General features: G+C 35.8%; 2 protein-coding genes across 2 annotated transcripts in view; both read left to right on the top strand.

The window, feature by feature from the left end:
* RXFP1 (relaxin family peptide receptor 1) overlaps window positions 1–19,334 on the top strand; it is an 84,507-nt gene extending 65,173 nt beyond the window's left edge. Inside the window, exons 12-17 of the mRNA XM_069557101.1 lie at window positions 981–1,052; window positions 2,076–2,147; window positions 3,966–4,195; window positions 6,334–6,744; window positions 7,744–7,962; window positions 17,031–19,334. Of these exons, the coding sequence (XP_069413202.1) occupies window positions 981–1,052; window positions 2,076–2,147; window positions 3,966–4,195; window positions 6,334–6,744; window positions 7,744–7,962; window positions 17,031–17,332 (1,306 nt within the window). The 3' untranslated portion in view covers window positions 17,333–19,334. The remainder of the gene's footprint in view (window positions 1–980; window positions 1,053–2,075; window positions 2,148–3,965; window positions 4,196–6,333; window positions 6,745–7,743; window positions 7,963–17,030) is intronic.
* On the top strand, window positions 17,710–19,334 carry LOC138422352 (cAMP-dependent protein kinase inhibitor alpha). The gene has a single exon (XM_069557108.1). It carries the CDS (start codon window positions 17,866–17,868, stop codon window positions 18,094–18,096), a length of 231 nt encoding a protein of 76 aa, XP_069413209.1. The 5' UTR covers window positions 17,710–17,865; the 3' UTR covers window positions 18,097–19,334.
* Window positions 19,335–22,039: the final 2,705 nt, after the last annotated feature.

Below are 22,039 nucleotides of genomic sequence, written 5' to 3'. Positions count from 1 at the left end.
CATTTGATTATTCATCATTGTCTGATTACTGTGCATTCATTTTATATTTAGCAGTTTAGTTTAATTTGTTTATTAGTTCCAACAGTTGTGTGTGTATATGTGTGTGTGTGTGTGAAATCATTAAGGTTTTATACACATAAAATGGGCTTTCCTGGTGGCTTAGATGATAAAGAATCTGCCTGCAATGCAGAAGACCTGGGTTTTATTCCTGGGTTGAAAAGATACCCTGGAGAAGGAAGTGGCTACCCACTCCAGTATTCTTGCCTGGAGAATTCCACGGACAGAGGAGCCTGGTGGGCTACAGTCCGTGGGATCACAGAGTCTGACACCACTGAGCAACTAACACTTTCACTTTTCACACATAAAACGTCATCTGTAAACAGAGATAATTTTACTTCTCACTTCTCAATTTGGATGCCGCTTATTTTATTTCTTGCCTAATCCCTCTGGATAGAACTTCTAGCACTATCTTCATCTCTTTGTTCCTAGCCATAAAGCCATTTACTTTTCACTTCATGCCTCATAACTTGCTAAGGCAATATGCCACTATTTGCCGCATGATTTATTGTAAAAAGCATTCAATATGGTTTCATTCATTCAAATTGACTAAATGAGACTTTTTCTCTTTTATTTAAATCACACCTGATGATAGGCAACATCTGAAGTGGTGTGGCTTCCGTTTGGGAAGTCTGCCGGTTCCCTGGTGGGACCACCCTGGACCACCCCGCCTTCATAATCATGTGGTTCTTAGCTTTTTGCTGTCACCAAGACACTTATTGAGAGCCACGCATGGTTCTAAGAGTTCTACCTACATTAATCCATTTGAATGTCTAATGAGCCCTATGGTACAAGTGCCATTGATGTACTTTTTTGCTAATGTTTACAAGCAACCCTCAGTCAACAGGTATACTTCCTCTTTACTCAAATCCTTTCTAGAAATGACCAATTGCTGCTGTTGTTTTTGGTTTTTTTTTAAACAGGAATCTTTCCTATAACCCAATCCAGACAATTCAAGCCAACCAATTTGATAATCTTGTCAAACTCAAGTCTCTGTAAGTATACACCTATGGGGATAGTTTAATGATACATTTTTTACTTATGTACTAATAGCTAATAAATTCTATAAAATAAGATTAATAGAGTCTTGAATCAGAAGCTTTATTCCCAGGATGTTAGGTAAACTCTACTGAAACCATGTGAGTACTTGCTGAGCTATAAACAAACAGATGGCTATTAGTTTAATCTTTCATATTTATGAGCTAAAAATTAGATAATAAGTAATCACTTTCTATGTTTCTATAATCACCAGGAGCTTATATTGGATTCTTTGTTTTGATTCTCTGAAGGCATCTATACATATTTATTCCTTCATTAGCACTGGGGGTATCTAAGAGTTTATTATAACTATTGTTATCCCAAAATAGAATGTTCTAGATTATATAAATCTTTACTTGCCACACACACACACAAACACACACACATTATGTGTGGTGTTAAACCTAAATTATGTTAGTTCTATGAATTGCCTTAAGAAAGTGTGCTTCAGTTATTTTAAGTGTTCCCTCAGTAAAATGTCATTTTATTAGAAAAAAGTTATTAAAAAATTATTAGAAACATTTCAAGAATGTAAAATGCCCCTCTCTGCAATTGCAATATCGTCAAAAGGCAATGTTTATTCATTTATTTCACATATATTTGTTGAGTAGTTACTATGAAAAAAGCATCATGCCACAATCTATTAGAAGCCAAAAATTGAAATAGGAAATATATAGAATCAATATAAATATAAGTATTTATATTGTATATAAATAGCAGAATCAAAAAGGCATTGGGGGAAGAAAGGGTTATTATGGGATCACATGAAATCATATGTGTGAAACTTTGGAAAATTGTAAAGCACTATAGAATTTTAAAAATCTTTCATGCAATGAAAGGAACTGGGAAGGTGCCCAGGGAAGGCTAAGTATGAATTTTTAGTTCAGAATAAGTGTTAAATAATTGTATATTAAACTGTCCTTCACAAAAGCTCATTATACCCTGCATAACATATGTTTTTTTATAATTTGATATTTTAGCAGCCTAGATGGAATTGAAATTTCAAATATCCAACAAAGGATGTTTAGACCTCTCATGAATCTCTCTTACATGTAAGCAGATGTTTTTCTTGTTCTTCACCTTGATTTTTAATCTCTTAGGTTTTCACCTGTATTGTGCCAATACCCCCATATGCAGTACATTCAATTTATTAACATTTTCTACTGACTAATTTGCCTAAGCAATAACTAACTTTTAAAGCATAAATATAAGGTGAGGTGATTTTTAGTTGTCCATGATTTGGTCTGAGAAAATGAAATGAGATTTGTTTGAGTGTCAGAAAACAGAAGTGCGGAGAGAACCCACTCAGGCTTGTAAGCTCTAATGACCTCTCATGACATTCACAGATATTCATGATTGCCCACTAAGCTAGCAACTGGTGCACATGGCATAAATGCAACCAGGTGAAAAAGTAGGAAGTCACATAAACAACATCAAACAATTGTAAATAATTCATGTAAATGGAGGAAGGACGAGAGAAAGCCTCCTCAGTGAAAATTGCCCACATGTCAGTACATGATGGAGCAAGGGTGTATGGATAAAATGGCAAACTCTGAAAAATCTTTTATTCAAACATCATGTCCCATCATGCCATCATTACATGCTTTAGAAACATTTTCTTTAGTTGAATGTAATATATAGCAGTATATATATATATATATGTATATATAATACACACACACACAATATTAGAGTGATCTCCTTGCCAAGGCAATTAATTCTGAATAATTTAGAAAGTGTCATGGCAGCCACAACCACTCTATAATCTTGCTTGTATTTTAAATCTAACAGAGGACACTGATTTTTTTTCCCATAATTCCTCAGGGCATGTTTATAAAAGTTTCCTTGGTTACACACAATATAAAGCACTCTGACAAAATTTAGCAAAGCAGAGTTTATTGAAAGAAATTGGTGTAACTCATAAAACCCAAGAAAAAACTCAAGGACTAGACTTGAATTGAGCAGATCCTGGGATCTAGGCAGCAAGAGTTAAACAACAGGACTATAGACTGTAATTGTCAAGTTTTTATCTTGTATTACTACAGCTTTTTATACTATAAAGATCCTTTATGCTTTTTGCCAGAGTGCATGGCTTTAGGGGCAAATGGATCTAATTTGAATACTAAATTTCTGGACTTAGTAGAAAGTTTCCTAGCAGATAATTTGCCTCCATTGAAGATTCATCTCCTCATACAGTGATAGCAACACCAACCTCATTGAGCTGATTTAAGAAGTTATTCCTGATTTGAGAAGTTATACTTCAAAAATGCTCAATAAATGGTGTGGGTGTTGGTAGTACACAGTAGTAATTACTGATTATCCAAGTGGTGTCTTTTATTAACAAGGGAGGTCTCTCTACTGATGAAAGAATTCACTCAACAAATATTTATCCAACACCTTATCATGTACCAAAATCTAGTGTGAGAATAAACGTGTTAGCAAGTAGTTACAGATCATACAACGTCTATAACAGAAAAGCCATAGACACACAGAGGACAAAGCCTTTAACTCTCTTCCCCCAGGTGTGAAAAAGCAAAATCAATTGCAGCAACACAGGAGCTATGTACCAAGCACTGAAAACCCAGTAACAGTTTCCTTCGGTGTATTATCTTGATCACATGACAACAATTGATTTATATTCTAAAATATGTCTAATGCTTGTCTGTTCATTATGCCCATTTACTGCTCCCACACAAAGAATTAAACTTAAGTTTCTTAATAAAACTTTAGTGTCCTTAATGTTTTACTTTTATTCCTCTGAGACTGATATTAAGATGTTTTCTTTTTACAGAGGAAATGGAGAAAATAGATACTAAGGTAGAGTGACATTTCAGTTTAAAGTCTTATTTTCCCTTCTCTTTGCACAACAGCTATTTTAAGAGATTTCAATACTGTGGCTATGCACCACATGTTCGCATCTGTAAACCAAACACTGATGGACTCTCATCTTTAGAGGATCTCTTGGCGAGCATTATTCAGAGAGTGTTCGTCTGGGTTGTGTCTGCAGTTACGTGCTTTGGAAACATCTTTGTCATCTGTATGCGACCTTATATCAGGTCTGAAAACAAGCTGCATGCCATGTCAATCATTTCTCTCTGCTGTGAGTATTTCCTGGCTGAAGAGGAACTACAAGTTTTGAAATATATTAAAGTGTTACTATTAGAAAATAAGTAACCAGAGTACTAGAATCATAGGGTGTTAAAATTTTCTCCCCTTTGCTTAGCTGTTTTCTAAGCATTCAATTAAATGCTGCCGCTAAGTCACTGCAGTCGTGTCCGACTCTGTGCGACCCCATAGATGGCAGCCTACTTGGCTCCTCTGTCTCTGGGATTCTCCAGGCAAGAACACTGGAGTGGGGTGCCATTTCCTTCTCCAATGCACGAAAGTGAGAAGTGAAAGTGAAGTCGCTCAGCCGTGTCCGACTCTTCGCGAGCCCGTGGACTGCAGCCCACCAGGCTCCTCCGTCCATGGGATTTTCCAGGCAAGAATACTGGAGTGGGGTGCCATTGCCTTCTCCGCGATGAAATGCTATATGAAAGTAAAGTGATAAGAAAGTTTTTAAAGTAAGAAAACTCAGTCACCTTACGCAGATTAATGAAGCTCTCATTCATTAATTTTGTCTGATAAGGAAGCATTTGTTCATTCACTTTCTTCTGTAAAAGTATAGTATTTTGTGAGTTAGTCGCTCAGTTGTGTGCGACTCTTTGTGACCTCATGGACTGTAGCTGCCAGTCTCCTCTGTCCATAGGATTCTCCAGGCAAGAATACTGGAGTTGGTTGCCACTTCCTTCTCCTGACCCAGGAATCGAACCGGGGTCCCCTGATTTATAGGTAGATTCTCTACTGGCCGAGCCACCAGGAAAGCCGGTGTAGTATTTTTTGAAAGCATGCAAAATTTTTTACTATGAATAACCTTGAAACCTTTCATCGTCACATTTTCACACCCAGAGCTCTGTTTATTTTGTATGTGCACATCCAGTTCATAGACACTAAGTTCAGACATTATTGTTCTTCTGGTCTCTGAGCTTCTAACATCTTTTCCATTCATAATTTGAAATATTTAAATAAGAAAGTGTTTTAAGTAGTATTAAATTTTTTCAAGTTGTTGAAATGTGATTGCAAGGTAGTATGTTAAATGAAGAATATTTTTAAAAAGAAATAAAAGCAAGAAACTAGTGTTCCGGTTGTTTATAATCTGGGTCAAGTGCCGTATAATTCACCCATACTCCCTCAAGCAAACATCCATCTACATGGCGTCCTACTTTTTATGAGTGCTGTGCTGTCTTACCCCTACACTCATTCAAAGTCTAAGGCTGAACTGTTTTTTCATTGCAAACTGCCTAAGAATCAGAACTCAGAAATTAACTACTTTGTATTGCTAGCTATAAAATTTTTGAGTTCACTCAATTTCCCTGGTAAAGGCTAGAATATAACCTCAGTGTTTAAAGATTAAGGCTAGTCTTTTGATTTATACTGTGATTTTAGGATCATTGTGTAGAATGCTTACACAGTGAAAAAAAAATTCTCTTTATGATATGCAATATTTACTTAGAAAATACATCAAGAAATGTATCACATGAACAACTGATTTGGAGGAGTCTGAAAAGAGAGAGAAAGATGTTAACATGGGAAGAAAGAATCAGAACAGGTTTTGCTTAGACCACCTCTGGATAAGACATTTAAACCCCTTAAAATTATACTAACTACAGAGCACTTCATAATTATTCATTTCTTCTAAATTATAGATCTCAAAATTCATAGTCATTACGCTATCATAGCAGCTTCTGAAATAACTTTCTCTGGGATTTTGAATGACTTAACTTCTTAAACTGGGAGAATTTCAGTGGAAGAAATGAACCAAATTATAATACCCCTATCTTGTCCGTGACTGAATGCAGAACATATTTGCATTTTACTCATTTATTCAGCATTTCTAGGTGATGGGGCTAAGAAGGAAAACAAAACAGATAAGATCGCTGCTCTTACAGACCTGTGTGTTAGATAAAAGCAGAGACATGCTTACATATTTAGCTGCAGAGGATGCTGTAAGCGTTGTTATCAGAGAGAGTTGATGAAATGGTCCTCACGCATAAATGAAGTTTTAGAATACATCTTACCTCCCCCTAAGATAGAGACACTTGTCTATTTGGGGCTAATGTTAAAAATATTACTGTTTAATGATAATTCCATTTCACCTATTTATTTCTCTACATTTGTTAAATTTACTGATTCCTGCAGGTGCTGACTGCTTGATGGGAATCTATTTATTTGTGATCGGAGCCTTTGACCTGAAGTTTCGAGGAGAATACAATAAACATGCGCAGCTGTGGATGGAGAGCACTCATTGTCAGCTTCTGGGGTCCCTGGCCATTCTGTCCACAGAAGTATCTGTATTACTTTTAACATTTCTGACACTGGAAAAATATATCTGCATTGTGTATCCTTTTAGATGTTTAAGACTTGGAAAATGCAGAACCATTACAGTTTTGATTCTTATTTGGATTATTGGGGTTATTGTGGCTTTCATTCCACTGAGCAATAAGAAATTTTTCAAAAACTACTATGGCACCAACGGAGTATGTTTCCCTCTTCATTCAGAAGATGCAGAAAGTACTGGAGCCCAGATTTATTCAGTGGCAATTTTTCTTGGTAAGAAATTCTGTATTAAAAGCCTTTTCAAGGACTTGGCAGTCCAGTGGTTAAGATTTCCCTTTGCAATATAAAGCGTGCAGTTTCAATCCCTGGCTGGAGGGACTTCCCTGGTGGTCCACTGGTTAAGAATCTGCTTTGCAATTCAGGAGATGTGGGTTTGATCCTTGACAAGGGAACTAAGATCTTACATGTTGTGTGTTGCCATCCAAAAATGAAACAAAAAGAATAGCAAAAACAAAATCAATCCTTATTCAGGGAACTAAGATCCCACATGTCTTTCAGCAAAAAAAAAAAAAAAAACAGAAAAAAATACTGTAGCAGATTCAAGACTTAAAATGAGTTTTAAAACTTTTTAAAAGCCCCTTTATTTAAATGTTAAAATAAGTCACAATTTATGTCTTTTAATATTTATTTTAATTTCAGATCTTCTAGCCAGAATGGACACTGGGGGTGGATTTTATCAAAACTCCCTAAAGGGAATTTTTCTAAATTACCGCTTTATCATATTAATTCACATATGATGCACTTTAATAAAAGATAAGACTTTAAACACTTGCATTTCATGCATTCACCCTAATAATACTAAGCAAAATATATTCCAACTCTTTGCGTTTATAATAGAGTCAAAGTAGCAACACAGGTCTTTGGCTTGGGAGTAGACAAGTGTTTCCTTTCGAAAAAATATTCTCAAAGTATGTAACTGAATTACAAAAAGAATAGACAGATTAATTTAATAATCCCAGGATATTCACTGAATCACTATAATCACTGAAATCTAATTTTAATACGTCATTTTAAAATTAAACATTGCATCATTCTTATAACTCCAACAATATTTAAATTTTTTAATTCATGATTTTTGCACTTTAGTAATTCTTATAAAGAACAAAAAGCACATTGTGGTCTTTGCCTTCTCCTTTATAATAACTGCTAAAGGTATGTTTGTTTTGAAAGAATGCTCATATTGATTAATAATAATCTATGTGTTCTTAACAGGTATTAACTTGGCAGCATTTCTCATCATAGTTTTTTCCTACGGAAGTATGTTTTACAGCATCCATCAAAGTGCCATAACAGCAAATGAAGTACAGAATCAAGTTAGAAAAGAGATGATCCTTGCCAAACGGTTTTTCTTTATTGTATTTACTGATGCATTATGCTGGATACCCATCTTTATACTGAAATTTCTCTCATTGCTTCAGGTAGAAATACCAGGTACAAATTTTTTCTCCCTATAATGATATAATAAACCTGTTTCTACAGAGTTCCTCTAGAAAGAGTATTAAGATCACTAACAGTTACTCATTTCAAGAATCATAAGTCAGAGTTACATGTAGTTAAAACGCTGTTCATTGATCAAATGTTTACTCGGAGGAAGTTGCTTAGTTCTTTTTTTCCTAAGCCATTTCCTTTTATTTTTAGATTAATGTTATTTACTTGTAAATTAAGTTCTTTTCTTAAATGAAGTGAGACCCGGGTTCAATTCCTGGGTCAGGAAGATCCCCTGGAGAAGGGAATGGCCACCCACTCCAGTATTCTCGCCTGGAGAATTCCACGGACAGAGGGGCCAGGCGAGCTTCAATCCACAGGGCCACAAAGAACTGGACATGACTGAGCGACTAACACTTTCTTAAATTAAATAGTTTTCTTTTTAAAAATTTCAATGTGTTAAACTGTAGTTAACTTATAAAATTACATTAGTTTCAGGTGTATGACATAGCAATTCAGTATTTTTATAGATTACACAACATTCAAAGTAAACATAAAATACTGACTATATTACCTGTGCTATACAATACATCTCTGTGACTTATTTTAAAGCTGGTAGTTCATACCTTTTAATATCGTTCACCTATTTTTTCCTACCCCCAGCCCTCTCCTCTGTGGTTACCACTAGTTTATTCTCTGTATCCATGAGTCTGTTTTTGTTTTGATATATTTGTTTGCTTGTTTTGTTTTTTAGATTCAACATATAAGTGAAAACATACAGTATTTGGTTTTCTCTGTCTGACTTATTGCACTATGCCTAATACCCTCCAGGGCCATCCACGTTGTTACAAATGGCAAGATTTAATTCTTGTTTTTATTAAGCTTGAGTAACATTCCATTGTGTTTATATACCACATCTTTTCTATTCATTCATCTGTCAATGGCCTTTTAGGTTGCCTCCATATCATGTCTACTGAGAGCAGCACTGGAATGAACATTGGGATATATGTATCTTTTTGGATTAGCGTTTTCATTTTTTTTGGATATATACCAAGGAGTGGAATTGCTGGATTGTATAGTAGTTCTATTTTTAATTTTTTGAGGAACAACTTCCATACTATTTTACATTGTGGCTACACCAATTTATATTCCTATCAACAGTGTACAAGGGTTTCCTTTGCTCCACATCTCACCAACATTTGTTATTTCTTGTCTTTTGGGTGATAGCCACACTGACAGATGTGGGGTGATATCTCACAGTGGTTTTGATTTGCATTTCTCTAAGGATTAGTGTTGTTGAGCATTTTTTCATGCGCCTGTTGACCATCCATAAGTCTTCTTTGGAAAAATGACTACTCAGGTCTTCTTCCTATTTTTGAAACAGATTTTTTTTATATTGAGTTGTATTTGTTCTTTATGTATCTTGGATATTACCCCTCATCAGTCACGTCTTTTGCAAGTATCTTCTCCCATTCAGTAGTTGTCTTTTATTTTGTCAATAGCTTCTTTTGCTGTGCAAAAGCTTTTTAGTTTAATCAGGTCTCATTTGTTAATTTTTTGTTTCCCTTGGCTGAGGAAATAGAAACCAAAAAATATTGCTAACACTAATGTCAGAGAGTCTACTGCATATGTTTTCTTCTAGTTTTACAGCTTTAGGTCTGATATTTAAGGTTTTAATCCATTTTGAATTTATTTTTGTATAAGGTGAAATGGGATGTTCTACTTTTATTCTTTTCAGTGTAGCTGTGCACCTTTCCCAACAATCACTTATTGCAGAGACTGCCTTTTTCACATTGTATATTCTTGCCTCCTTTGTCATACATTACCTAACCATAAATGTATGGATTTATTTTGGGGCTCTCTATTCTGTTCCATTGACTGTGTCTTTGTTTTGTGCTAGTGCCATACCATTTTTTTTTTAATTATCTATTTATTTTTGGCTTTTCTGGGTCCTTGTTGTAGTGCATGGGCTTTTCATGCCCGGGCTCTTCATTGTTGTGCATGGACTTTCTCTAGTTGCAATGAACAGGGACTACTCTCTAGTTGCTGTGTATAGACTTCTTCTCATTGAAGTGGCTTCTGTGTTGTAGAGCATGGGCTCTAGGGCATGCAGGCTTCAGTAGTTGCAGCATGCAGGCTTAGTAATTGTGGTGCATGGGCTTAGCTGTTCCATGGCATGTGGGATCTTAGTTCCTGGATTAGGGATTGAAAAAATGTCCCCTGCCTTGGCAGGTAGATTCTTTTTTTTTTTTTTTTTTGTCTGTGCCAAGTCCTAGCACAGCATGCAAACTCTTGCTTGCAGCATGTGGGATCTAATTCCTGGGCCCACTGCATTGGGAGCTCAGAATCTTAACCAATGGACCATCAGGGAAGTCCCAGCAGGTAGATTCTTAATCACTGTAGTACCAGGAAAGTCCTCATGCTGTTTTGATTATGGTAGCTTTGTAGTATAGTCGGAAATCATCAAGTATGATACTTCCACTTCTGTTCCTCTTTCTCAAGATTGCTTTAGCTATTTGGGATCTTTTGTGGTTCCATACAAATTTCAGTATTCTTTGTTCTAGTTCTGTGAAAAATGTCATGGGTATTTGGATAGGAATTGCATTGAATCTATAGATTGAACTGAGTAGTATGGACATTTTGACAATATTAATTCTTCCAATCCATGAAAATGGTATATCTTTCCGTGTACTTGTATTATTTTCATTTTTTTTCATCAGTGTCTTACAGTTTTCAGAATACAGGTCTTTTGCTTCATTGTTAGATTATTCCTAGGTATTTTATCCTTTTTGATTTGAGTGTAAGTGGGATGGTTTTCTTGACTACTGATAGTTCATAATTGGAATATAAAAATATACATCTGGTCCTGGATTTTTGTTAGTTTTTAATCACAGATTCAATTTCAGTACTTGTAATTCATCTGTTCTTATTTTCTTTTCCTTCCTAGTTCAGTCTTGAGAGATTGTACCTTTCTAAGTATCTGTCCATTTCTTTTAGGTTGTCTGTTTTATGATCTTTGTATTTCTATGATGTCAGTTGTAACTTCTTTTTCATTTCTGATTTTGTTGATTTGGACCCTCTTCCTTGTTTTTTTATGAGTCAGGTTAAGAATTACCAATTGTGTTTATCTTTTCCAAGAACCAGATTTTAGTTTCATTGATCTTCTCTATTGTATATTTAGTCTCTATTTCACTTATTTCTGCTCTGTTTTTTTTTGATTCATTTCCTTCTACTAATTTTGAATTTTGTTTGTTCTTTTTTCCATAGAGCCTGTGGGTGTAAGGTTAGGTTGTTTATTTAAGATTTTTCTTATTTCCTGAAGTAAGCTCGTATTGCTGGGCTTCCCAGGTGGATCAGTGGTAAAGAAACTGTCTGCTAATGCAGGAGACATGAGTTCAATCCCTTGGTCAGGAAGATCCTCTGGAGAAGGAAATGGCAACCCACTTCAATATTCTTGCCTGGGAAATCCCATGGACAGAGAAGCCTGGCAGGCTACAGTTCATGGGGTCACAAAGAGTCAGATACAACTTAGTGACAAAACAACAACAAAGCTTGTATTGATATAACCTGTCCTCTTAGAGCTGCTTTTGATGCATCCCAGAGATTTTAGATCATCTGTTTTCATTTACATTTGTCTCTGGGTATTTTTTTTTATTTACTTCCTCTTTGATTTCTTCAGCGATCTGTTGGTTGTTTAGTAGCACATTGTTTAGCCTCCACGTGCTTTTTGCAGGTTTTTTCTTATAGTTGATTTCTAGTCTCATAGCATCATAGTCAGAAAAGATACTTGATATGACTTCAGTGTTCTTAAATTTACTGAGGCTCATTTTGTGGCCAGTGTTTCCTTATTGATTTTCTGTCTGGATGATCAGCTCATTGATATAAGATTTTAAAATCCCCTACTATTATTGTGTTACTAATGATTTCTGCATTTATGTTCATTAATATTTACCTTATATATTTAGATGATTCTATATTGGATGCATATGTATATATAATTGTTCTATGTTCTTCTTGATTTGATCCCTTCATTATTAGGTAGTAAGAGTCTTTGTTGCTTGTAATAGTCTTCATGTTAAAGTCATTTGTCTGATATAAATATTACTCTGGCTTTCTTTTGATTTCCATTTGTACAGAATACCTTTTTCCATATTTTTCCTGATTCACTCTTATAAGATTTTATGTTTCTAAGAATGTATCCATTTCTTGTAGATGGCCCAGTATGTTGGCATATAACTGTTTGTAGTCTTCTCTGATGATTGTTTGTACTTATATGATATCAATTGTAACTACTTTGTCATTTCTAATTTTATCCGTTTTGATTCCTCTCTTATTTGTTGAGTCTGGCTAAAGATCTATCAATATTTTTTTCAAAAACAAACTCTTAATTTCACTGTTCTTTTCTATTGTTTTTAGTCTCTGTTTCATTTATTTCTTCTCTGATCTTTACTACTTCCTTCTTTCTACGAACTTAGGCCTATGTTTGTTCTTTTTCTAGTTCCTTTAATTAGAAAGCTAGGTTGTCTATTTGGATTTTTTTATTTCTTGAGGTGGTGATAAATCCCTATAAACTTTCCTCTTAGAACTGCATTTGCTGTAGTCCATACATTCTGTAGGGTTGTGTTTCTATTTTCATTCATCTTAAGATATTTTTATTTCCTCTTTGATTTCTTTGTTGATCCATTAGGTTTTTAGTAGCATGTTGTTTAATCTATACTTGTGTTTTTCCAGTTTCTTCCTGTAACTGGTTTCTAGTTTCATACTATTGTGGTTGGAAAAGATGCTTGATATGATTTCAGTCTTATTAAATTTATGAAGACTTATTTTGTGGCTTAGCACGTGATTTATCCTAGAAAAGGTTATTTGCATATTTGAGATTATTAATCTTCTGTTCTTAATGGAATATTCTGTAGATATTTATTAAGTCCATATGATATAATGTGTTGCTTAAAGCCACTGTTTCCTTACTGATTTTCTGTCTGGATGATATAGCCATTGATGTGAGTAGGGTATTAATGTCTCTTACTATCTTGTAATACTGTCAGTTTCTCCCTTTATGTCTAATAATATTTGCTTTATATATTTAGGTGCTTCTGTGTTAGGTACATATGTGTTTACAAATGTTATATCCTTTTCTTGGGTTTACCCTTTTTCATTATATAGGTGCCCTTCTTTGTCTTTGGCTTCAGACTTCTCTTTAAAGTCTATGTTGTCTGATATGTATATTGATAACCCAGCTTTCTTTTCATCTACATGGAATATCTTTTTCCATCTCTTTATTTTCAGTATGTATGACTCTTTGTTCTGAAGTGGCTCTCTTGTAGATAGTATACAGATGGTGCTTATTTTTTCATCCATTTAGTCACCCTATGTCTTTCTTCTGGAGCATTTAGTCTATTTACATTTAAAGTGATTATTCATAGTTATGTACTTATTGCCATTTTGCTACTTGTTTTCTGGTTGTTTTTATAGTTTTCCTTTTTGTCTTTAGCATCTATCCTTAATTTTCTTTAGTGTTATGTTTGGATTCCTTTCCCTTTGTTTTGTGTGTGTGTGTGTGTGTGTGTGTGTGTGTGTGTGTGTGTGTGTGTGTGTATCTGTTGTTGGTTTATGGTTTGTAGTTTCCTATATATATATATATATGCATGTATGTATATATACACATGCACATATATATACTTTTTATTCTAAATTTTATTATTTCCCTGTGAAGTTTCATTTTGATGTCTATTTTACAGCATTAGCTATTTAAGTTATACTTGGTTTATTTTACAACTTTTGTCTTTTAATCTTCATATTAGTTCTTTAAAATAGTTGATCCACTGCCTTTTCTATATATTTACCTGTGTCCATAAGATTTTTTTCCTCATATATATTATTTTTTATTATGGCCTTCTTTTTTTCACTTGTAAAAGTCCCTTTGACAGTTCTTGTGAGGCTGGCTTAGTAGTGATGAATTTTTAAATTTTTTTCTTCTTGGGAAGCTCTTTAGTGTTCTTTCAATTCTGAATGATAACATAACCAGGTTATAAGTATTTTTCTTTCAGCACTTTAAATACATCATGCCACCCACTTCTGACCTGCAAATTTCTTCTGAAAAATCAACTTGTAGGCAACTCTTTTTCTTTCTCTTGTTGCCTTTAAAATTCTCTCTGTATGTTTAACTCCTGCCATTTTACTTATTGTATGCCTTAGTGTGTATCTCTTTGAGTTCATTTTGTTTGGGACTTTATGTGCTTCCTGGATGTGGATATCTGATTCCTTCTTCAGGTGAAGGAAATTTTCAGCCATTATTTAATCAAATACATTTTCCCCCTTCCTGTCTCTTTTCACCTTCTGGGACCCTAATAATGCAAATATTTGTATACTTGTCTCAGAAGTCCTTTAAACTATCCTCATTTCTTAAAATTATTTTTTCTTCTTGCTGTTCTAATTGGGTGATTTACACTATTCTGTCTTCCAAGTTCTTCTGTATCACCCAATCTACCATTGATATCCTCTAGTGTATTAATTGCTCAAATAAATTACTTTCAGTGTGTTGAAATTCTAATAATTCCATGCTTGAGATGACCAGAAAGGAACACAGGTCAATATGATAATCAAGTAATTGCTTCATTTTTTCCAGAACATAGGAAATTTTTATTCCTGGACTACATAGCAATTTAAGGAACATTACCAGAGTGTGAGAGATGATGATAAGGCACTCTTGATATTTCAAAATAAGGTGCACCATACTCATTAGGATGGTTGTTCTCAAAAACAGAAAATAACAAGTACTGGTGAGGATGTGGAGAAATGAGAACTCTTGTACTGGTAGGAAAGTAAAATGGCACAGCTGCTATAGAAAACACTATGGTGGTTCCTCAAAAAATTAAACATAGAATTCCCATGGGACCCAGAAATTCTACTTCTGATTATATCCCCGAAAGAACTGAAATTAGGGAATCATGCATTCATACACCCAAGTGCAAGGCAGCATTATTCACAGAAGCCAAAATGTGGAAATGAAACAACCCAAGTGTCCATCACTGGATGAATGCTTAAACCACACACAGTGGATTATTATTCAGCCTTTAAAGGGAGGAAACTCTGATATATGCTACAATATGGATAGATTCTGAAGACATTATGCTATTGAAACAAGCCAGTCACAAAAGGACAAATACTGTATGACTCCACTTATATGAGGTAACTAGTGTAATCAAGTTCACAAAGACAGAAATTTTGTGAATGCTGTTGTCAGGGATTAGGGGGAGGAAGGTATGGGGGGTTATTGTATAAAGGCACAGAGTTTCAGTGTGGAAACACAAGAAAGCTTTGGAAATGGATGGTGGTGATGGTTCACAACAATCTGAATGTAGTTAATGCCACTGAACTGTACACTTAAAGATGGTTAAAATGCACATTTTTATGTTTTATATAATTACCACAATAAAAATGTATGAAATCCTGTTAACTGTAGGCATATTGCAATATGCACTCACACTTCAAAAATTTATAAACATACAATTTTAATTTTGCTTTTTCCCATGGTTAGTGGTGATAGTGCCTTGCATTTTACAAGTAAAAGAGGAAACATAGCATAAATTAAATCATAAAGAAAACCTGAGTATTTGGTAGTTGCATATATACTACAGTAATTTTAAGATAAGTTTAGCCAAAGATGTTTTTATTGAAATAAATATCTAGTCAAAAGCCTAAAAATGCATACCAGTTTTTCAAACCAAATAAATAGCAGAAATATATTAAGGATAAGTCTATATATTCTAAGAAATACTACATGCACTACCTAATAATTAAAGCACTTACAAAGGTATGATTTAAATACTAAACAATATTGTTTTTCCTAAAATTGAATATCAGAGTAATATGTAATCACCTGGTTAAAACAAAAACAAAAACACATTTCTAGCTACTAGAATTCTTTTGTTGATGTATTCAGGAGGTTACTTAGCCAGAAAACTGGTCCTTGAAATGTCAGTTCAGTTCAGTCACTCAGTTGTGTCTGACTCTTTGCAACCCCATGGACGGCAGCAAACCAGGCTTTCCTGTCCATCACCAAGTCCCAGAGACTACTCAAACTCATGTCCATTGAGTCAGTGATGCCATCCAACGATCTCAACCTCTGTCGTCCCCTTCTCCTCCTGCTTTCAATCTTTCCCAGTGTTAGGGTCTTTTCCAGTGAATCAGTTCTTCATGTCAGGTGGCCAAATTATTGAAGTTTCAGCTTCAGCATCAGTCCTTCCAATGAATATTCAGGACTGATTTTCTTTAGGGTGGACTGGTTGGATCTCCTTGAAGTACAAGGGACTCTCAAGAGTCTTCTCCAACACCACAATTCAAAAGTATCAATTATTCGGTGCTCAGCTTTCTTTATAGTCCAACTCTCACATCCATACATTACTACTGGAAAAACCATAGCCTTGACTAGACGGATTTTTGTTGGCTAAGTAATGTCTCCACTTTTTAATATGCTGTCTAGGTTGGTCATAACTTTTCTTCCAAGGAGTAAGCGGCATTTAATTTCATGGCTGCAATCACCATCTGCTGTGATTTTGGAGCCCCCCAAAATAAAGTCTGACACTGTTTCCACTGTTTCCCCATCTATTTCCCATGAAGTGATGGGACCAGATGCCATGCTCTTAGTTTTCTGAATGTTGGGCTTTTAGCTAACTTTTTCACTCTCCTCTTTCACCTTCATCAAGAGCTCTTTAGTTCTTCTTCACTTCCTGCCATAAGGGTGGTGTCATCTGCATATCTGAGGTTATTGAATTTTTCCTGGCAATCTTGATTTCAGCTTGTGCTTCATCCAGCCCAGAATTTACATGATGTATTCTGCATATAAGTTAAATAAGCAGGGTGACAATATACAGGGTGAAATGTCAGCACCCCCTCAAATACTAACACCCTGGAAAAACATCCTGGAGCTACATGTAGACTTGGTATTTAATTATGTGACATCAGGGGCGGGAAATTAAGACTAAAAAGACAGCTAGGGGAGAACTAAGGAAAAGATGTTTACATACCTTGTAAACATCCACAGAAACTCAACGAATTTCATTTTTCTCTTCCAGGTACCATAACTTCTTGGGTAGTGATTTTTATTCTGCCTATCAACAGTGCTTTGAACCCGATTCTCTATACTCTTACCACAAGACCATTCAAAGAAATGATCCATCAGTTTTGGTATAACTACAGACAGAGAAGATCTATAGACAGCAAAGGAAGTCAGAAGACATATGCCCCGTCATTCATCTGGGTAGAAATGTGGCCCATGCAGGAGATGCCTTCTGAGTTAATGGAGCCAGTTCTTTTCACAGACTCCTCTGAATTATCACTTATTTCTCAATCAACTAAACTCAACTCCTATTCATAACTGACGGATACCAATTTCTACACAGAATACTGTGAGATGTTTCATAATGGATTTATGAGCATAAACTAAATGCTACAAAATAATTTATAATAATGGCTAAAATCAATTTGCTTAGAAGACCATGAGGTTATTTGGGAGAAATCAAAATGACTGCTGCCCATGTAAAGGTAAATAAATTATATTGATAATATGTATGTATTAGTATATATTTTGGATAGGAAATTAACAGAAATATATTTCAGAAAGGTTCATTTGTTCTATTAGCATGCCTTTACTGAGTACCCACTATGTGCATGGCACTGTGGTAAATTCCTGGGAGCAAATAATAAAAAATCTTGCAATGTTAAATTGTATAACTACAAGAATATATTAAGGGGAGCGGCTGCAGCAGCTGGCAGGTGAGGTGGGGGCCAGCCGAGCTGACCACGCAGCGCCCGGCGCGGCGGCACTGCAGCCTGGGACAGCGGACGCCTGGGACGTGCGCTGCCTCGATCGCGCCCGAGAAGCCCCTGCTATGTGGATATTTGTTAGCAATGACTGATGTGGAAACTACATATGCAGATTTTATTGCTTCAGGAAGAACGGGTAGAAGAAATGCAATACATGATATCCTGGTTTCCTCTGCAAGTGGCAACAGCAATGAATTAGCCTTGAAATTAGCAGGTCTTGATATCAACAAGACAGAAGGGGAAGAAGATGCACAGCGAAATTCAACAGAACAAAGTGGGGAAGCCCAGGGAGAAGCAGCAAAATCTGAAAGTTAACACTCCACTTTGACCTTCTTCAACACCTGACGATGTCTCCAATCTCCAGACCTGGCTGGAATGCATTTATTTCCAAGAGTGAAAAGGGGAAGAAGAAAATGGCTGTACTGCTTTGCAGGAACCTGCTTGTTATGTTAAAAGTGGGGGCAGAGGCTGTGGCTGCAGACAGACTTTTCTCTACCTCTGGCATTAGCAATGGTTGAAATCATGTGGCTTGTGTTTGGATGTCATTTTTGTACGGATCCTTTCACTTGACCATATGATGAAATGCTTGTAGAGAGTAGCAGTGATCTAGATGATGATTCTTCCTGTAGCATCTGGCCCCTCACAATGTCAGAGGATTTAATTGTGTCTAATAGCAAAGGGTTGGTTGAACCCCAGAGTTTAAATATCTCTGGCCTGAGTATTCACCCAGTAAAAGAACCATCCAGAAAGTACTGTTTTTAGCATCATGTATCTGTGTGTTCCTGCTTTGTTATTTACACTGTTTTGTATTGTACAATATAGATGCTCAGCACTGCCCCCCTTCTTCGATTGCTTATGAAAAACAAAAATGATGCACATTACTGTGAATTTTTATACCACTCATTTTTTAAAGGGCTGCCTAAAAATTCTGCTCCATAGCGTGGTGGTGTACACAAGATAGGACACACTTTTTTTAAAAACAATCTGTCCCCTTAATTCACTGCTGATGAATTAAGTCTAACAGATTCATCAGGACTCCTTTGCTTATTATACAGACATTTGAAAATATCCATTAATGTGAATATTACCTGAATTCAGTCTGTTTGGTGTCTGCACAGACCAGAGTTCAGTCTGCAAATTTTGTCTTATTCCCAAATGGAGAACTTTTTCCGACTAATATTTTCATTTCCAATTGTGAGAATTTTTGAGAACTGGGGATATGGGAAAGAGAATAGAAAATAATCCTAAGCACTGGAAATATTTTCTTCTCTGGAATCAAATTTCTTACAGTGCTGTATGATACTACTAACATTTGGAGGACAGCTTATCTCCATGGAGCTGAAAAAGATGGAGAAAATGACCTTGCAATCATGTGGACACCAATCACAAAAGTAAAGCCCTTGTGTTGTATTTTTCATGTCTTTTTTCAGCCCTATCAGATCCAAATGTTATTATGCACTTTTTAATGTTTGTAAACTTTTACTAATAATTAGTGTGAATTGCAATCTGATACAATAATAATCATCATTAGCAGCTGAAAAAAAAAAAAAGAATATATTAATACAAAGTTCACCTGCAACTCTTAGTTTAAGGTACAGCTTTGCCTGTCTTGCAAACATAAGGATCATGGACACTTTTAAATAAAAGTTTAATGTTTTCTAATAATCAATATACTAACATCAGAGAAAATGTCTCATTATTTGCAAAATACAGATATTTTAAGAACTCATTTTACCTCTCTTCAAGCATTCATACACTTGAGAGGCAATACACATTTATTCCTATGGAAAAAAAGATAACTCAAAACAGCACCTTTCTATCAATTTCTGGCCCAGTTGTCTTTTTGCTTTGAATGAGCACCATTATATGAGATTGTAAAAAGGTGATAAAAGTATTGCAAAGGAATGAATCAGAAAAGCTAGAATGAGATAAGAACAGAACAGAACTGGAACAGAACTGAGAGTACAGAAATAAAACCCTCATATTTACAGTCAATTGATGTTCAACAGATATGCTAAGATAATCAAATGGAGAAAGAACAGCCTTATCAATAAATGATTCCAGTACAACTGGATATTACCATGAAATAGAATGAAGTTGGACCCCTACTTTATACTATATATAAATATTTACTCAAAACAGATCAATGATATAAACATAACATAAATTACTTGGAAGAAAATATATGGGGAATCTTCAAAACCTTGGATTTGACAGTGGATTTTTAGATATAACATGAAAAGCATGAGTAAGAAAAGGAAAAAATGGATAAACTGGACTTCACCTAAATCAAAAACTTTTGTGCATCAAAGAACATAAACAAACACAGTGAAAAGACAACCTTCCAGAATGAAAGGACATTTTTACAAATCATATATCTGAGAAGGGTTTAATGTCCAAAATACATAAAGAACTCTTACAACTCAACAAAAGACAAGCAACGCAATTTTTCAAATGGTCAAAGGACTTAAACAGATATTTCTTCAAAGAAGATATACAAATGGCCAATAAGCATGTCCAATATCACTACTCATTAGGAAAATACAAATCAAAACCACTATAAGATAACACTACGCCTACTAGGAGGTTACAATTTTTTTTAAAGAAATGGAAAAAACCAGCATTGGCAAGGATATTGCGACTGAAACCTTTCTACATTGCTGGTTTTGTTTGTGCATGCATGCTCAGTCATGTCTGACTCTTTGTGACCCTATGGACTATAGCCTGCCAGGCTCCTCTGTCCATGGAATTCTCCAGGCAACACTACTAGAGTGGGTTGCCATGCCCTCCTCCAGGGGATCTTCCTGACCCAGGGGTCGAACCTGCATTTCCTGAGTCTCCTGAATTACAGGCAGATTTTGTACCCACTGAGCCACCTGGGAAGCCCCTACATTGCTGGTGGGAATGTAAAATTATGCAGTCACTGTAGAAAATCATTTGGTTGTTCCACAAAAGTTTATCATAGAATTCCCATATGATACAGCAATTTCACTCTTGGGTATAAACCCAAAAGAAAACAGGATTCAGATACTTGTTTGCAAATACTCATCATAGCATTATTCATAGTTGCAAAAAGATAGAAGCAACCCAAGTGCCCATCAACTGATGAACGGATAACAAAATGTGGTGTACACACACAATGGAATATTATTCAACCACAAAAAGGAAAGAATTCTGACACATGCTAGAACAAAATGAACATGAAATAAGCCAGACACAAAAAGTTGAAATAACTATATGATTGCACTTACATGAAATACCTAGAATAAGCAAATTCAGACAGAAAGTAGATTAGAGGTTATCAGGGTAGAGGGGTTGGAGAGATAATACCTGAGAAGTACAGGGTAACTTCTTGGGCAAAAACAAGTTCTAAGGGCTTCCCTGGTGGTCCAGTGGTTAAGAATCCACCTGCCAATGCAGGGGGCATGGATTTGATCCCTGCTTATGGCAGAAAGTGAAGAGGAGCTAAAGAGCCTCTTGATGAAAGTGAAAGAGGAGAGTGAAAAGGTTGGCTTAAAGCTCAACCTTCAGAAAACGAAGATCATGGCATCTGGTCCCATCGCTGCATGGGAAATAGATGGGGAACCAGTGGAAACAGTGTCAGACTTTATTTTTTGGCCTCCAAAATCACTGCAGATGGTGATTGCAGCCATGAAATTAAAAGATGCTTACTCCTTGGAAGGAAAGTTATGAGCAACCTAGCATATTGAAAAGAAGAGATATTACTTAGCCAACAAAGATTCGTCTAGTCAAGGCTGTGGTCTTTCCAGTGGTCATGTATAGATGTGAGAGTTGGACTGTGAAGAAAGCTGAGCGCCAAAGAATTGTGGTGTTGGAGAAGACTCTTGAGAGTCCTTTGGACTGCAAGGTGATCCAACCAGTCCATTCGAAAGGAGATCAGTCCTGAATATTCATTGGAAGGACTGATGCTAAAGCTGAAACTCCAATACTTTGGCCACCTCATGTGAAGAGTTGCCTCACTGGAAAAGACTCTGATGCTGGGAGGGATTGTGGGCAGGAGAAGGGGATGACAGAGGATGAGATGGCTGGATGGCATCACCGACTCGATGGACGTGAGTTTGAGTGAACTCCGGGAGTTGGTGATGGACAGGGAGGCCTGGCATGCTGTGATTCATGGGGTTGCAGAGTTGGACACGACTAAGCGACTGAACTGGGAAGACCCCACATGTTGCGGGGCAACTAAATCTATACGTCATCATTACTGAAGCCAGATCTGAGTCCTTTCTGTTCTTCCATG

Source organism: Ovis canadensis, chromosome 17, assembly GCF_042477335.2.
Source record: "Ovis canadensis isolate MfBH-ARS-UI-01 breed Bighorn chromosome 17, ARS-UI_OviCan_v2, whole genome shotgun sequence".
NCBI classification, from domain to species: Eukaryota; Metazoa; Chordata; class Mammalia; order Artiodactyla; family Bovidae; genus Ovis; species Ovis canadensis.
Note: the sequence above shows the minus strand (reverse complement) of the source record. Positions and strands in the feature narration are given on the sequence as shown.